A 16,224-nucleotide genomic window follows, 5' to 3' on the forward strand; every position below is an offset into this window, starting at 1 on the left:
ACCTCGTGTTTAAGGGGTAGCAGGCAGCAGAGAACGTTATTTGGTAAATATATGCAATATTCAGCTTGTTGCGATTTGTCAGTGTGTCAAGCTCCTACCACCATATGACTACCACTGTGAGATAATTGAATCAAAAGGAATGAGACATGCAATGTCATCTGGCACAGCAAGTTGCGATGCTTCATCCCGAGCATCTACAAACAGGGGAGTACAAATGCTTGTGTCAAATGACAAAATTGAAGTTTGCAGATAACTGTTTTCGTAAAACACCAAAAAACGGCTGTCATGTGCAGTGCATAATTACTTCCAAGACAGACAGTGAACCATAAATTACATGCTATGCAACAGTCACAGACCTGCATTTTGAGTGTCTTCATCATCCACCATACTCACCAGACCTTGCCCAAGTGTTTTCATTATGTTTGGACCACTCAAAGACACAATGGGAGGAAAGAAGTTCTGTTCTGATGAAGAGGTACGCCACACAGTGCATCAGTGGTTGCGCAGACTACCAAATTGCAGAGTGCTGAGAACACTACTGAACTTTCATTGGTTGTCGGAGGATGAGTTCACGTCAGTTGTGGAGAACGAGCCAAAACTCAACCGCTGTCATTCATGACTCCAACTACTCTAAATAATATCAAATGCTTACTTCACTATAAGATCTAAAGGTAGTTTATTTTCACACCGATGCCACATTTCCCAGCACTTTGTCACTACAAATCATACTAAAAGACACGATTTGGTGAGATATTTAATGCTGTGTATGTTAGCTTCACTGCATGCTTAATGTTTTTTGAGTTTTCAGTTCTAAACTTAAGACATTTAATGTTTTGAATGTGTAATACACTTCTCGGGTTTGTTGTTAGATTGTATTGTGTAAATCTCACAATATATCACCGATGTCACTATTCAACATCTTCTGGTGATGGTAGTTGCTGCTGTCATTGCTGCAAGGTGCAACTGATGATAATCACGCAGCGGTGTTGAAATTTATCAGGCTGGGAGCAGGCAATAAGCGTACATGGGAAAACACTTGCAGTTGGAGGAAAGCGGTGCTCCTATTGCCCCCTGCTGGGAGCCACAGAAAGGCCTTCTGCTTGTGCACTATGGACAATGGCTGTGCTGCTGGCCACAGCTGTGGTTAAAAGCTGAATTAAATCGCAGCAGTGCATTGTGTCGAGTCATGAATCAGAAGTTCTTGTTTCCGTGCTTTGATTTAATGGCAGCCAGTGCTGGATTCCAGGTGGCATTTAATTTAAAACCTGCATCCCTACTGATAAGATTGTCCGCTGGGCAAGTGCAGCCATAATGAGAGAGAGGGAATACATTATAGAAGATGATAACTACACATGGTGTATCAGAAGATCTCTTCGAAGCTCTCAGCTGTGTTCTGGGAGTGGATAGAAAGCACCACCTGGGCGCTAGCTGACTGGTTAAAACAACAAGCCGAGGTTCACCAAATGTCAAAGAAAGCTCGTCTCAAGGCCCAGTCACAAGAAGGGAATGCCATGTCGACGCAACTGTATTTAATACCACAGATAGAATCCTGGAAAATGCAGCTGTTCCAGTGCTTGAGAAATGTTTGTACTAGGTACCAACACCATGGAGGGCTCCAACAAGATGTAATAGTTGGCATATAACAGGCAATTTTGAGGCTTCCCAATGACATTGCAGAAGAGATTAGGAGTGACACCTGGCGAATTTTAACATGAGCCCCACCAAGGAAGTTTAACATCAGCTCAGCAGAAAGGAAGGCTCTACAAGACTTGAGAATGGAAAAAGACCTCATCATTTTAGCTGTCGACAAGGGGAATGCCACTGTCCTCTCACGAGCTGAATAGAACAGCAAGATGGAGGTGCTGTTAGGCAGTCCTCCTTATCACAAGCTATGTGGGAATCTGACTTGCAAGATCCAGAGAAAAACATTAGAGCCTCTCAAGAAGAGCCCTATTACTTCTAAAGCCATTAAGAGCCTACGCCGACAGGCTGCAGTTCCCCCATGACTATAGTCTACTCAAGGCACACGACGGCACTCCTCTTCGGCCATTGATAAGCAACATTGGAGCTCCTACCTATTTTCTGGCCAAACATCTTACTACACTGTTTGGACCTCTCACAGGCAAGTACAATCACCATATCTGGTCCACCTGAAGACAGTTAAGCTACAATTGTTGGATCTTTTTGTTAGCTTTGACGTTTTTACGAAAGTACAATACCTCTGCAGGACTTGTTAGAGCTTATCAGCAGTCAGTTTGAGGAGGAAATTGCTTAAACATGGTGCTTAATCAAATTATTCAGTGACAAGTATTTTGAACAAGCAAACTGTATCGCCATGGGAAGTCCACTGTCTCGCTTGGTGGCTAACTATTTTATGGAAGACTTTGAGGAAAAAGCACTGCAGTTGCAAATATCAAACCTTCCTGCTTCTAGTGGTATGTAGATGATACATTTGTGATGTGGCCCCACAGAATAGAGACATTACCTGTGTTTCTCGAGCATCTGAACTTGTTCTGCCCCAATATACAGTTTACAATGTAAGTGGAAAACAATGGCATTTTACCATTCCTGGATGTCATGGTCAGACGCAAAGCAGGTGGTACACTGGGACATAGTGTCTATCACAAATCAACTCACACAGAGCCATACTTGCAACCCACGAGTTGTCATCACCCTGCACAAGATGGTAGTGTCTTATGCTCTTTGGTGCATAGAGCACATGTGGTCTCAGATGCTGACAGTCTACCTGGTGAACTACACCACCTAAGAAGAGTATTCCAACAGAATGGCTATTCTGATAGACAGATACACCAAGAATTCTGTTCTAAGCAAATTCAAAGCAGGGATGCAATTGAAGATGCGGAGGCCCTTTGCAATGGCGTTATTACCCTATTTTGGTAGCATGTCCTCAAAAACAGAAAGGATCTTCAAAAGGCACATCACCAAGTTTGTAGCCGTATGCACTTCTCTCACATCCACATGCCTGCTGTACTGAATGCTCACTTATAAGAGAGACTATCACCAAGCAGTCAACTAATCAATTTACATGAAGGGAATAATCGTCAGCACAAATGTCCATCATATTGAATCTTCTCACCCATCAGCGAACTTGAGGAATTTATTGTGCTTGGTCAAATATGACCTTGGCCTGAGGAAATATGGCATGTATAAGATCCCATCCCAGTGTGGAAAATCCTATACTGGGCAGACATGCCGAATTGTGCAAGAGTGTTGCATCAAACAACATCGTCATACATTCCTGGGGCAACCTGATAAAACAATAGTAGCATTGCCTGGACACTGGGCATCATGTGTTTCACAAAAAAGACTTAAATTTTATCTCCAGCATCATCTTTCTGGGACTGTGTTGTTAAGGATACCATAAATATCTGTACTGAGGACAATCTTGTCAGCAGGGAAGCAGGTTTTCAACTAAGGAACCCCTGAAATCCAGCACTGGCTGCCATTAAATCAAAACAGGGAAAACAAGAACTTCCGATTCGTGACTCAATTCAATGGACTGCTGAGGTTTAGTTCAGCCTTTAACCATAGGAATGTCTGGCAGCACAGTCACAGAGCAAGTGCTGAAAGTGTTTCTGCAGCTCCAACCAGGGGGCACTAGGAGTGCAGCTTTCCTCCAAGTGTGAGCGTCTTCCAGTAAATGCTTATTGCCTGCTCCCGGTCTAATAAATATCGGCACCACCACCTGATTATCACCAGTCACACGTTACAGCAGCAACTAACACCACCTGAAGATGTCAAGCAGTTGCATCAATGAAATGTTGTGCAATTTACACAATAAGACACAGCAGCACACCTGAAAAGTGTATTTGCAACTGGTCCGTCAGGAAAGCCTGAAAAGTCACATTTTGTGTGTGTCCCATCTGCTGCATTTATTAGTTTGCATGAAAAAACAGTGACATATCCATGATGCCATGGCCTTGTGCTGTGACTGTAACTAGTGGATGAATAAAGAAATACTGAATTGCAAGATTGAATCGGGCAGTGATGTAGAGAACTATCTTACTGTTAATTGGTCCATAGTCCCCAGCATGTTTATACAATGGAACAAACTTCCTCCTCAAAGTGTGTGTGTGTGTGTGTGTGTGTGTGTGTGTGTGTGTGTGTGTGTGAGAGAGAGAGAGAGAGAGAGAGAGAGAGAGAGAGAGAGAGAGAGAGAGAGTTTTTATGTAGGTAATATCTAATACTATGGAAAATACTTGTAATAAATTCAGTTCCAGAAACTTTTCAAAGATGGAAAAGTGAATTAAAAAATTGGAATAAACAGGACACATAGTGTCTTTCCTTTGAAATCTCTCTCCTTCACATCATCATTCTGTCTCTTTATCCACTATGCTAATATACAACTATGCACTTGTGCTTCTTATGTTATGTCTTAAGCGCATTGATCACCAATGTGTCAGTAAGAGACATTCAACTATAACAAATTGTACCAAGAATAAAACATTTCTAGTACATTTTCAGTGTGCCACAGCCTTGAAATTGTGTAGTTTCATTAACACACAAGCTATAATGAATGAAATATGAAGATGCTTCAACAACCAATATGACATTTCCTGTAATTTTCTTACAATAAATCATACCAATAACAACATGTTTCTGAGAGATCCTTAATGTGTTGGTACTCTGAAGTACAGTACATTCATACATAATAAGTTAAATGTAAAACCAAATGTGGACTTCAAATAATTGGGACAAATGGCATCTTCCAAGTTATGCTTGTGAAGTAGGATGGGTTGGCTGAAGCATCTGATCCTTTAGCAGGCCCATAAGCACTGCAATCTGTAGAAGCCACACTCTCAAACATCTGCTACATCTCAAGATGCTGCTACTACCTATTTAAAAATCATCGCTTGACATTAGATATAAACAGTTCAAAAAACGTGTCTGTCATTACGTACATTCATCTCTAAATGTATGCTCCCACCCTCATCCCACCACACACACATACAAACACACACATACTTCTAACAGAGGTGTGTGTGTACTACATTACTGTCATTAATTTTCACTAAAATATAGTTATTTTGAAAGTGGCTGAGTAGAAAGTGAATGGAGACAGCACAGTTTTTATCCAACACTTTCAGTACACATTCAAATGGATAATAATATAGGGTTTAAACAGAGCAGACATTTGAACAACACTCTTTCATCACACACATCATCTGCAAATGGGGTGGGGGAATTAATCATATGTGATGGGCTCCCTGCCATACACCATAATATGGCTTGCAAAGTATAAATGAAGACATTAATGTAAGTTAATATTCTCACAGACCATGCAGAAGAGGCTAGTTCAATTGAATGTCAAATTTTCACAAATTTTTGTTTTTGTTTCAGGTACTTAGTTACTTGTCGAGAGTGCCCTCAGCGTTATCCTTGGCTTGGTGATGCCATTGGTACTGGAATTGATGGAACAGATGTGTACAACCCAGAAAATTAACAAGAAACAAGAAACACATTCAGGTTTTCTTGAATTGTGATACTACCATCGCTCAATACATTTGAAGCGTTATTTACGAACACTATGCTTTGTACAGATAGTCAGAAAATGGAAGATGTACAAAAGCATTGGGCTTACCTGATGGCAGTTCAGTGAACTGTTCATGACAAACAAGAAACTGGCAACTGTCATTGCATTTCTGTAGTTGTTTATTTTTTATTTGTTGTTCGCCATTCCTGCATAAAATATGGCATAGCACTGATAGAGAGCAGTACATATTACACTGCAAATTTTCAGTGGTTGCCATTATGAGTATCTATTTCTATAGAAATTTTATCAGTGATTGTACAAGAATGATGTGAATGAATGAAGGAACATCAAATATTTGTGTTGGTTAACAAAGCTTGGTATTGATTATACCAAGTTAGAATCATTACAGAAATATGTGTTCTAGATGTGAATTGTCAACCAAGTGCTGTTCCTTTGGTCATTTATTTTTCTTTTTATATAAAATAAGTCACTGGTATGAGAGAGAGAGAGAGAGAGAGAGAGAGAGAGAGAGAGAGAGAGAGAGAGAGAGAGAGAGAGAGAGAGATACCTTGTAAGAAACATTGATTATAATTTTACCTGAATGTTTTTGTTGGAAAATAAAGAACAATAGATGTTTATACAAATGTGAAGAGCTCTTTATCATTTTTTATCTTGAAAAGATACATACTACTAATAACAGGGGTATGAGTATCAGAGAACATGTAGCAAAACGATACTCAGGGAACATAACATTTATATTGCACCAATTAATATTCAACAAATGAATTTATTGTTTAAGAAAGATTGGAAGGACAGAGAGCAAGCCCTCGGTTTCTAGATTATTTAGCATGAAGAACATTACCTTTTATAACATGGTCTAACATTCTTCTCTTACCAAGATTATTTAATGTGTTTTTAATGCTGAGAAATACACCATAACATCTGATAATGATTATCACAATATTCAAATAGTTTCTCAACAACTGAGTATGGTACAAGTCACCTTCTAATGAGGAACAAAGGATCCCTAGCATAAATGTTTTGAAGCAAAACTTTATCACATCAGTGCTGTCATCAGCTGGCTGCTCTACTTGCAAGCAGGTACAAAAATTTTAAGTGTGCAGAAGAGTTACAGTTATTCAGATTCTATGAATGGTAACCAGGTGTACAAATTTTGCAGTGTCTGCAAAGATAGTTATTTTGAGATTCAGTGCATAACTGACACATCTATTACAAAACTGGATCTTAAGTTGTGTTGTAAAGAGTCAAAGTGGCCAAAAGAGAGAGAAACTCAGTCATTAAGTTTATCAGTATTGAGTGGATAACCATTTCTTTCCTCTGCGTTCATGGATACTCGAACGGGCTTCTTGTTATGACGTGAAACAGAGGATCTCCAAGAAAAGTTTTCTTCTTCCTGCTTTATAGTGTGTGTGATATATACAGGGTGTTACAAAAAAGTACGGCCAAACTTTCAGGAAACATTCCTCACACACAAAGAAAGAAAATATGTCATGTGGAGATGTGTCCGGAAATGCTTACTTTCCATGTTAGAGCGCATTTTATTACTTCTCTTCAAATCACATTAATCATGGAATGGAAACACACAGCAACAGAACGTACCAGCGTGACTTCAAACACTTTGTTACAGGAAATGTTCAAAATGTCCTCCGTTAGCAAGGATACATGCATCCACCCTACGTCGCATGGAATCCCTGATGCGCTGAGGCAGCCCTGGAGAACGGCGTATTGTATCACAGCCGTCCACAATACGAGCACGAAGAGACTCTACATTTGGTACCGGGGTTGTGAGACAAGATCTTTCAAATGCCCCCATAAATGAAAGTCAAGAGGGTTGAGGTCAGGAGAGTGTGGAGGCCATGGAATTGGTCCGCCTCTACCAATCCATCGGTCACCGAATCTGTAGTTGAGAAGCGTACGAACACTTCGACTGAAATGTGCAGGAGCTCCATCGTGCATGAACCACATGTTGTGTCGTACTTGTAAATGCACATGTTCTAGCAGCACAGGTAGAGTATCCCATATGAAAACATGATAATGTGCTCCATTGAGTGTAGGTGGAAAGAACAAACTAAAATGAGCTCTAACATGGAAATTAAGTGTTTCCGGACACATGTGCACAGAACATCTTTTCTTTATTGGTGTGTAAGGAATGTTTCCTGAAAGTTTGGCTGTACATTTTTGTAACACCCTGTATAATATAATAGAGGGAAACATTCCAAGTGGGAAAAATCTGTACAAAAAATAAAGATGCTGTAACTTACCAAATGAGAAAGTGCTGGTATGTTGATAAACACAATAAAAAACACACAAACACACACACAAATATTCAAGCTTTCGCAACCCAAGGTTGCTTCATCAGGAAAGACGAAAGAATGATATATATAAGAAAAATAATCCTAATCCTACTCCTAATGATCCAACTCCCCAGACACTATACAAATTGAACCCAGACACTATACAAATTGAACCCTGCCTGGAACAGTTCTGTCCTCCGTCACAGCAGGACCCACGTCCTCTTCCTCAAAATCACCTTCTCCAAACCTTCCAGGAATTTCTCACTTCCAGCCTTGCCTCTCAATCTTTCTTGAAAAACCTTAATCCTACTCCCAACATCACCACAGCTGAAGCCCAGTCTATCCGTGATCTGAAGGCTGAGTGATCCATCGTCATTCTTCCGGCCGACAAGGGTTCCGCAACCGTGGTACTTGATCGTTGGGAGTATGTGGCTGAGGGACTGCATCAGCTTTCAGACAACACTACACACAAGGTTTGCCAAGGTAATCCCATTCCTGATGTCCAGGCGGAGCTTCAAGGAATCCTCAGAACCTCAGGCCCCCTACAAAACCTTTCACCTGACTCCGTCAACCTCCTGACCCCAGCGACACCATGCACCCCCACCTTCTACCTGCTTCCTAAAATTCACAAGGCCAAACATCCCAGCCGCCCCATTGTAGCTGGTTACCAAGCCCCCACAGAATGAATCTCTACCTATGTAGATCAACACCTTCAACCCATTACATGCAGTCTCCCATCCTTCATCAAAGACAACAACCACTTTCTCAAATGCCTGGAATCCTTACCCAATCTGTTACCCCCGGAAACCATCCTTGTAACCATTAATGCCACTTCCTTATACACAAATATCCCGCACGTCCAGGGTCTCGCTGCCATGGACTACTTCCTTTCATGCTGATCATCGGCTACCCTTCCTAAAACCTCTTTCCTCATTTCCTTAGCCAGCTTCATCTTAACCCACAACTTCTTCACTTTTGAAGGCCAGACATACCAACACTTAACCATTACACCAATAACCTGATAGCAGCTTTTGCATCCCGCAACTACCCTCCCCTCAAACCCAGAACCTCCCACAGAAGAACCCCAAAAGTGCCACACTTGTGACAGGATACTTTCCGGGACTGCATCAGACTCTGAAAGTGGCTCTCCAGCAGGGATACGACTTCCTCAAATCCTGCCCTGAAATGAGATCCATCCTTCATGAAATCCTCCCCACTCCACCAAGAGTGTCTTTCTGCTGTCCACCTAACCTTCGTAACCTCTTGGTTCATCCCTATGAAATCCCCAAACCACCTTCCCTATCCTCTGGCTCCTACCCTTGTAACCCCTCCCCCCAGTTTAAGACCTGTCCCATGCACCCTCCCACCACCATCTACTCCAGTCCTATAAACCGGAAGGTGTACACGATCGAAGGCAGAGCCACGTGTGAAAGCACCCACGTGATTTACCAACTGACATGCCTGCACTGTGAAGCCTTCTATGGGGGAATGACCAGCAACAAACTGTCCATTCGCATGAATGGACACAGTCAAACAGTGTTTGTTGGTAATGAGGTTCACCCTGTGGCTAAACATGCCTTGGTGCACGGCCATCACACCTCGGCACAGTGTTACACCGTCCGGGTTATCTGGATACTTCCCACTGACACCAATCTATCAGAACTCCGGAGATGGGAACTTGCTGTTCAATATATTCTCTCTTCCCGTTACCCACCAGGCCTCAACTTCCACTAACTTCAAGTTGCCGCCGCTCGTACCTCACCTGTCATTCTACGACATTTTTGCCTCTGTACTTCCGCCTCGACTGACATCTTTGCCCAACCTCTTTGCATTTACATATGTCTGCCTGTGTCTGTATACGTGCGGATGGATGGATGTGTGTGTGTGTGTGAGTGTATGCCTGTCCTTTTTTCCCCCTAAGGTAATTCTTTCCACTCCCGGGATTGGAATGACTCCTTACCCTCTCCCTTAAAACCCACATCCTTTCGTCTTTCCCTCTCCTTCCCTCTTTCCTGATGAAGCAACCTTGGGTTGCGAAAGCTTCAAATTTGTGTGTGTGTTTTTTATTGTCTCTATCAACATACCCACACTTTCTCGTGCCTTTAGTATGCTCTGAGGCCACATAGGACTAAGAGTCAGTATTCCTGGGAAGAGACTTGATTACAAAAGTTCGTGTTTATTCTTAACTGAAAGCTGTACATAACATAGAGCAAAGAGGAATACCTGCTGTCTTTGGTGTGTACTCTGTGAATGCACTGATAAGGAGTCAGTTCTTGCCCAATAAGAATTACTTCAGTCAGTAAAAAAGTGTTATAAGTGTGTTGGAGGCATATGTTTACATCAAGCTGCTATGCAGTAGAATACGTGAGAAAAGACTTCTTCAGGGAATGAACTCCCACCAATATTGGTTCTAAAGTGATAAAGCAACTGAAGACATTGTAAATGAGGCAGTAAGAGTTCCAAAAATAAGTATGTTGTATGCATAATGACAGATATCGCTGAGGCATTTGATCACATATGGTGACCAGCACATTTTGATCACCTGAAGGACTTCAACTGTTTATGAGCATTATTTCTAAAATAGTGAAGCAACTTTGTCATGCTGAGGAGAGACCCTTGCAATAGAGATCTAAAAAGGCTACCCACAGGAATCCATGAGTGGGCTTGTGTTCTTGGATCTGGTACTCGACCTGATATTAGGAAAGCTGCAAGACAACAAAGCAGTTTTAGTAATGGCATATGCCAACAAAGTGATGATGCTTGTAAAGGGAATTTTCAGAAGTAATTTGCAAAAGGGTGTGACACACAGTTCTTCAAGAATTACAGCAGTGGTTCTGTTGAGTTTAACTGTCTGTTGCACCTAAAAAATCCTGTATATGTTATTAAAATGTAATCTTTTAAGAGACCTACCATGGAATTATGCGATAGGTCCATAAAGAGAAAGTCTGTCACCATACAGCTTGGTACCTTTTTTTGATGAGTGACAAAATATTAGTGCATATACTGGAGAAATGAGCAAAAGAGGCAGAAAAGCAGTGAAAATTATTAAAGATTATAAATTACCAATGCAAACAAGAATAATATATCACAACACTATCTAAACTGCAATCATGGGATACTGTGCGAGTACTTTTGGCACACAGACTTCCACTCATAATACCAACACAGATAGTTAACAGGGTGCAACATGGACTACTTCTTCATTTAATGGGAGGTTTTGGTACTGTGTCAATTGCCACGTTGCAAGTGATATTTGGGGTCTGTCAGCTTGATATACAGATGCAGAAAAAAGTGGTGATGTACTGACTGAAGAAAGAAGAGCAACATGAATTGCAAAATTTAATGGATATATGGGCCACAAGCAAGCAGTTAATCCACCATCAGCTCCTTCTCTTGTGGCAGAAACAATGAGCTGAAGCTCAAACATTGAGGCATAACTACTATTTTCTTCCAAACACAAAACAAGAGACAGGGAATGAGGTACCTGAATCCTTCAAGAGGCAAGACACACTTCTTGATGGGTCATGGACTATATGCCATCTACTGGCATTGAATTAGGCAAAGAGAAATCTCCAAATGTGTCTGCGGAGAAGACGGCACACCAGAACATACTGTCATTGTATGTTGATGTTACTGATATCAATCTGCAGCAACTGAATTGTCATAGAAGACTCGATGACAGGGAAATACTGAATGGCAGATTCTGGACAATATAGCTGATACTATTTCAAGAATGGATTGGATAACATGCCAGCTTATAAATCAACGCCTTATCTGCTGCTGACGGAAGATCAAGAAGCAACACAGTGAATACAACTGAGGTCAACAGAGGCAACAGATGTACAGCAGACAGCACACGCACAGTGATCATAACTATAACACTGCAGCCAACGGTAGTCTCTTCCCACCCAAGGAACTAGGACTCGGATCATGTGGGCTGGCATGTGGCTGCACTTCTCCTGGTATCTCTATATGGCTCTGAAACAATAAGAGAAACAGATGAACAAACACTGCTAGTCTTTGGGAGAAACATATTAAGGAAAATATTTGGCCCCAAAGTGGACACCCCATCACACGAATGGAGGATATTACAAAACCAATAGCTGGCAAACCTATACTCACAATCTGATATTGTCTGAAGGATGAAGAAAATAAGACTGATGTGAGCAGGACAACTAATTAGGATGGAAGATGAGAAACTATCACAAGTAGCATTCTCAGGATCCGTGGGGGGCATAAGGGCCCAAGGAAGGCCACAGGCAAGTTGAAGGATGAAATCAACAGCGATAAGGGACGAAAGGCATGAGAAAAGTAGAATGGGCCACAAAAGCCAGGAACAGAAATGACTGGTGGAGGAATGCATGTGTTCTCCGAGGCCAAAGCAACAGTTAAGGAGAAGAAGAAGAATCAAGTTTGTTGTTGCTGTGTTGGGGCTTATGGGTGCTCAACATCGAGGTCATCAGCGCCCTGACACACATTAAAAGGAACGAACGTGGACAGACCGAAGAAAACTAAAGCACACACTCAAAGAAAGCAGGAAAAGAAGGAAAATGTTACATAAGAAAGTAAAACCTAAGGAAAGGGGAAACATAGCAAAAAGAATGTCACAGGAAATTGTTATTGGCTGCCCACTTACATAAAATATGGGCTAGCTTGTCACACAGCGAGCAAATTAAAATCCTCTCCCTAAAATCTTTGTAAAAACATTTGACATATCACAGAACTTTAAAACTTTAGCCACATTCGTCCGAGTGTTGCCCAAAAGAGGTGGCAGGTCCGCTGGCAAGTCAGCTGCGGCCCGCTGGTCAGAAAATAAAACGCAATCCAATAAAACGTGGCGCACAGTGACCTGGACGCCACAAGCACCACACATTGGAGGGTCCTCTCGCCGGAGCAGGTAGCCATGCGTCATAGGGCTGTGGCCTATTCGAAGCCGAGTGAGGAGAACCTCATCCCGTCGATGGGGCTGAAAGGAAGTACACCACACACGCGTTGTGGGCTTGACTATACGGAGCTTATTGTCAGTCACTTCCAGCCAGTCATCCTCCCACCGACGCATAACCCGTGAGCTCAACAGCAAGGTGAGTGCGTGCAAGGGGATAGCACACTGAGATACTTGTGGGGCGAGACACGCCTCCTTGGCTGCGAGATCTGCCCTTTCATTCCCAGCAATGCCGACATGCCCCGGAACCCAGCAGAAAGCTACAACCTGTAGTCGGAGGAGGGCGTCCTGGATGGTCTGGACAGTTTTGTCTGCCGGATACAAACGTTGCAATAAGTGAAGGGCACTGAGTGAATCGGAACAAACAAGAAATTTAGCAGAGGAAGAATGTCTCATGTGCTCCAGTGCCCGCAAGATCGCAGACAATTCTGCATCAATGACAGCGAAAGTCTGAGGCAGGCGGACCTTGAAGACACGATCTGGAAAAACAACTGGGCACCCAACAGAATCCCCTTGTTTCGACCCATCCGTAAAAACAGCTACATAGTTGTGGTGCTCAGATAAAATGGCAGAAAATGCTGCATTAAAAACGGTGGCAGGAGTGCAATCTCTCTTGTACTGCAATAAATCTAAAATCACTCCGGGCCTCTTCAGTAACCAGGGTGGCAGGCAGTTAAAACCCTGGATTTGGGGTTGTACAGACTCCACACCGAGGGACTCTAGTACATGTTGAACACGGATCCCAAACGGCAACGTTGCCCGGGGACGGCGGGAAAAAAGGCGGTCCAGAGGTGGATGGGCAACAAGATGGTGAGCAGGCGAGCTGGGGGCTGCAAGAAACTTACAAGCCTGGCGCACCAGCAGGAGCTGCCGCCGGATGGTAAGAGGCGGTTACCCAGCCTCAGCACAGAGGCTGGGTATGGGACTGGTCCGATAAGCACCCGTGGCCAGTCGAATCCCGGCATGGTGAACAGTGTCAAGGATCTGCAAATAAGAAGGCCTCGCTGACCCATATACTGTGCACCCATAGTCCAACTGTGAACGCACGAAAGCTCGATAAAACTGAAGGAGACGCGCCCTGTCCGCTCCCCAAGACCTGTGGCTGAGGCACTTGAGGATGTTGAGTGCCTTCAGGGTTCTGGCTTTCAAGTCACGTAGATGTGGCAGCCATGACAACCTGGAGTCCTAAATTAGGCCCAGAAACCATACTGTGTCTCTAAAATGTAGGACAGTATCCCCCATATGCAAGGCAGGCAAAGTAAAAAGACGACGAGAACGATTAAAATGAACACAAACACACTTATCGGCAGAGAACCGAAAACCCGTCTTTGCAGCCCACTCCTCTAACTGCCGCACTGTTAGCTGCAACTGACGGTTCACAGTTGTAACACTGGAGGAGGAACAGAAAACAGCAAAGTCATCCAGAAATAAGGAGCACTGTACTGGACTCCTCACTGTAGACGTTATACTGTTGAAAGCTATGGCAAAGAGGGTAACGCTTAAACCGCTGCCCTGGGGGACACTGTTCTCTTGCTCAAAGCGATCAGACAGTGTGTGACCGATGCGGGTCTGAAAAAACCGCTGAGACAGGAAAGACCGAATGAAAATCGGGAGGCGGCCACGAAAGCCCCATTGATGCAGTTGTGCAAGAATACAGTATCTCCAAGTAGTATCATATGCCTTACTGATATCAAAGAAGATACCAATATAGTGATGCTGACGGAGAAAAGCCTGCTGAATAGCCGTCTCTAGGAGGGTCAGGTTGTCGACCGTGGACCGAAATTTTCGGAATCCACACTGAAAGCGGCTAAGGAGCTGTCTGGTCTCTAACAGCCAGACCAGACGCCGGTTAACCATCCGTTCCAGGGTCTTTCCAACACAGCTTGTCAAGGAGATACTATGATAACTACTGGGACATGTGCAGTCCTTTCCTGGTTTGAGGAGAGGGATGAGGATTGCCTCCCGCCACGAGGTGGGGAACACTCCTGTCTGCCATATGAGATTAAAACATTCGAGGAGGATTTCCTTTGACGCCGCTGGCAGATGTCGAAGCATGGAGTACCGGACGCGGTCGTAACCCGGTGCAGTGTCAGATGTCTCACTAAGAGCCAATTCAAGTTCCCACATGGAGAAAGGGGAGTTGTACGCCTCAGAACTGTTCGACCGAAAGTCCAAGTTCGCTCTTTCGACAGTCGCCCGGTAGCGACGAAACGCTGGATCCTGATTTGTAGCGGCAGTACTTTGTGCAAAATGCTCTGCCAGCATCTGAGCAATGGCTCTGGGTGTCGTTTGGAGGCATCCCTGGTTCAGGACAGCAGCTATCGGTAAATGGCTATGTTTACCGGAAATCCTCCGGATGGCTTCCCATAGTTTTGTGGAACAAGTGGAACGGTTGATGGAGTCCAGGAACGCCTGCCATGATCTCTTCTTGCTCTCTCGTATAATCCGACGACACTTTGCCCTTGCCACCCGAAAAGCTGCAAGGTTCTCTACAATTGGCCGGCATTTGAACCTACGCAGAGCTGCCCGCCCAGCCCTGATTGTACAGCGGCATTCGTCGCTCCACCAAGGGCAGGCTGCCGCTTCGGTTGTCCCGTGGACTGTGGGATGGACGCTTCACTGGCGCGGTGGATCACTTCAGTAATATGATCCACCCATTCCTGGACACTGACCCGATGTTCAAACTGGGCGAGATGACTATACAGTGCCCAGTTGGCTCTACCGAGCACCCATCGAGGCGGTTTCCTTTCTGGTTCCACTGCATGTGGCAGGTGAATCCGGATGGGGAAGTGATCGCTGCCATGTAAGTCATCAACCACTTCCCATGCAGCAGTGTGGGCGATGGCTGGAGAGCAAAGCGATAGATCAATGGCAGAGAATGACCCAGTTTCAATGCAAAAATGCGTGCTTTGACCTGTATTTAGCAAAAGGGCACTGGTAGACAGAAGAAGCCTCTCAATTGCTCTACCCCTGGGGCAAGTACTCACAGAGCCCCAAAGCATATTGTGTGCATTAAAATCACCACAGAGGATGAAGGGGTGGGGGAGCTGTGTAAGAAGATCACTGAGAGCCTCTTCGTCAAGCACATCATGTGGGGGCAGGTAAAGCGAACATACTGTTAGCACATGGCACACATGTACTAATATTGCAACTGTCTGTAAATCCGTCGTGAGGGAGAGAGGCGAGGAGTGGTAGTCGGTGTTGACGAAGATACCTACTCCTCCTTGAGCTCTCTGTCCACTCAGGTCGTCCTTTTTGTGGAGGACATAACCACGTAGCTCTGAGGTGTATGTCTCGTATGTCTCACTGAAATTTGTCTCTTGCAGACATACACACATAGGTCTATCCTGAAGCAATAAGACGTAGTTCCTCCATATGTGTCCTGAACCCTTGCAGGTTCCATTGTAGTATGGGAGCCATCACGGTGGTTGTATTTTCTGCCTCTCTTTCCGCCGAGGTGGGGAGACTGCAGC

At 43.8% G+C, this 16,224-nt stretch overlaps 1 protein-coding gene across 1 annotated transcript in view; it reads left to right on the forward strand.

Annotated features, from left to right (window-relative positions):
* LOC126278279 (chitin deacetylase 1) overlaps nt 1-6,144 on the forward strand; it is a 190,365-nt gene extending 184,221 nt beyond the window's left edge. The window contains exon 10 of the mRNA XM_049978283.1: nt 5,362-6,144. Within this exon, the coding sequence (XP_049834240.1) occupies nt 5,362-5,464 (103 nt within the window). The 3' untranslated portion in view covers nt 5,465-6,144. The remainder of the gene's footprint in view (nt 1-5,361) is intronic.
* The last annotated feature ends 10,080 nt before the right edge of the window (nt 6,145-16,224 follow it).

The sequence above is a fragment of the Schistocerca gregaria genome, chromosome 6, assembly GCF_023897955.1.
Source record: "Schistocerca gregaria isolate iqSchGreg1 chromosome 6, iqSchGreg1.2, whole genome shotgun sequence".
Classification (NCBI taxonomy): Eukaryota; Metazoa; Arthropoda; class Insecta; order Orthoptera; family Acrididae; genus Schistocerca; species Schistocerca gregaria.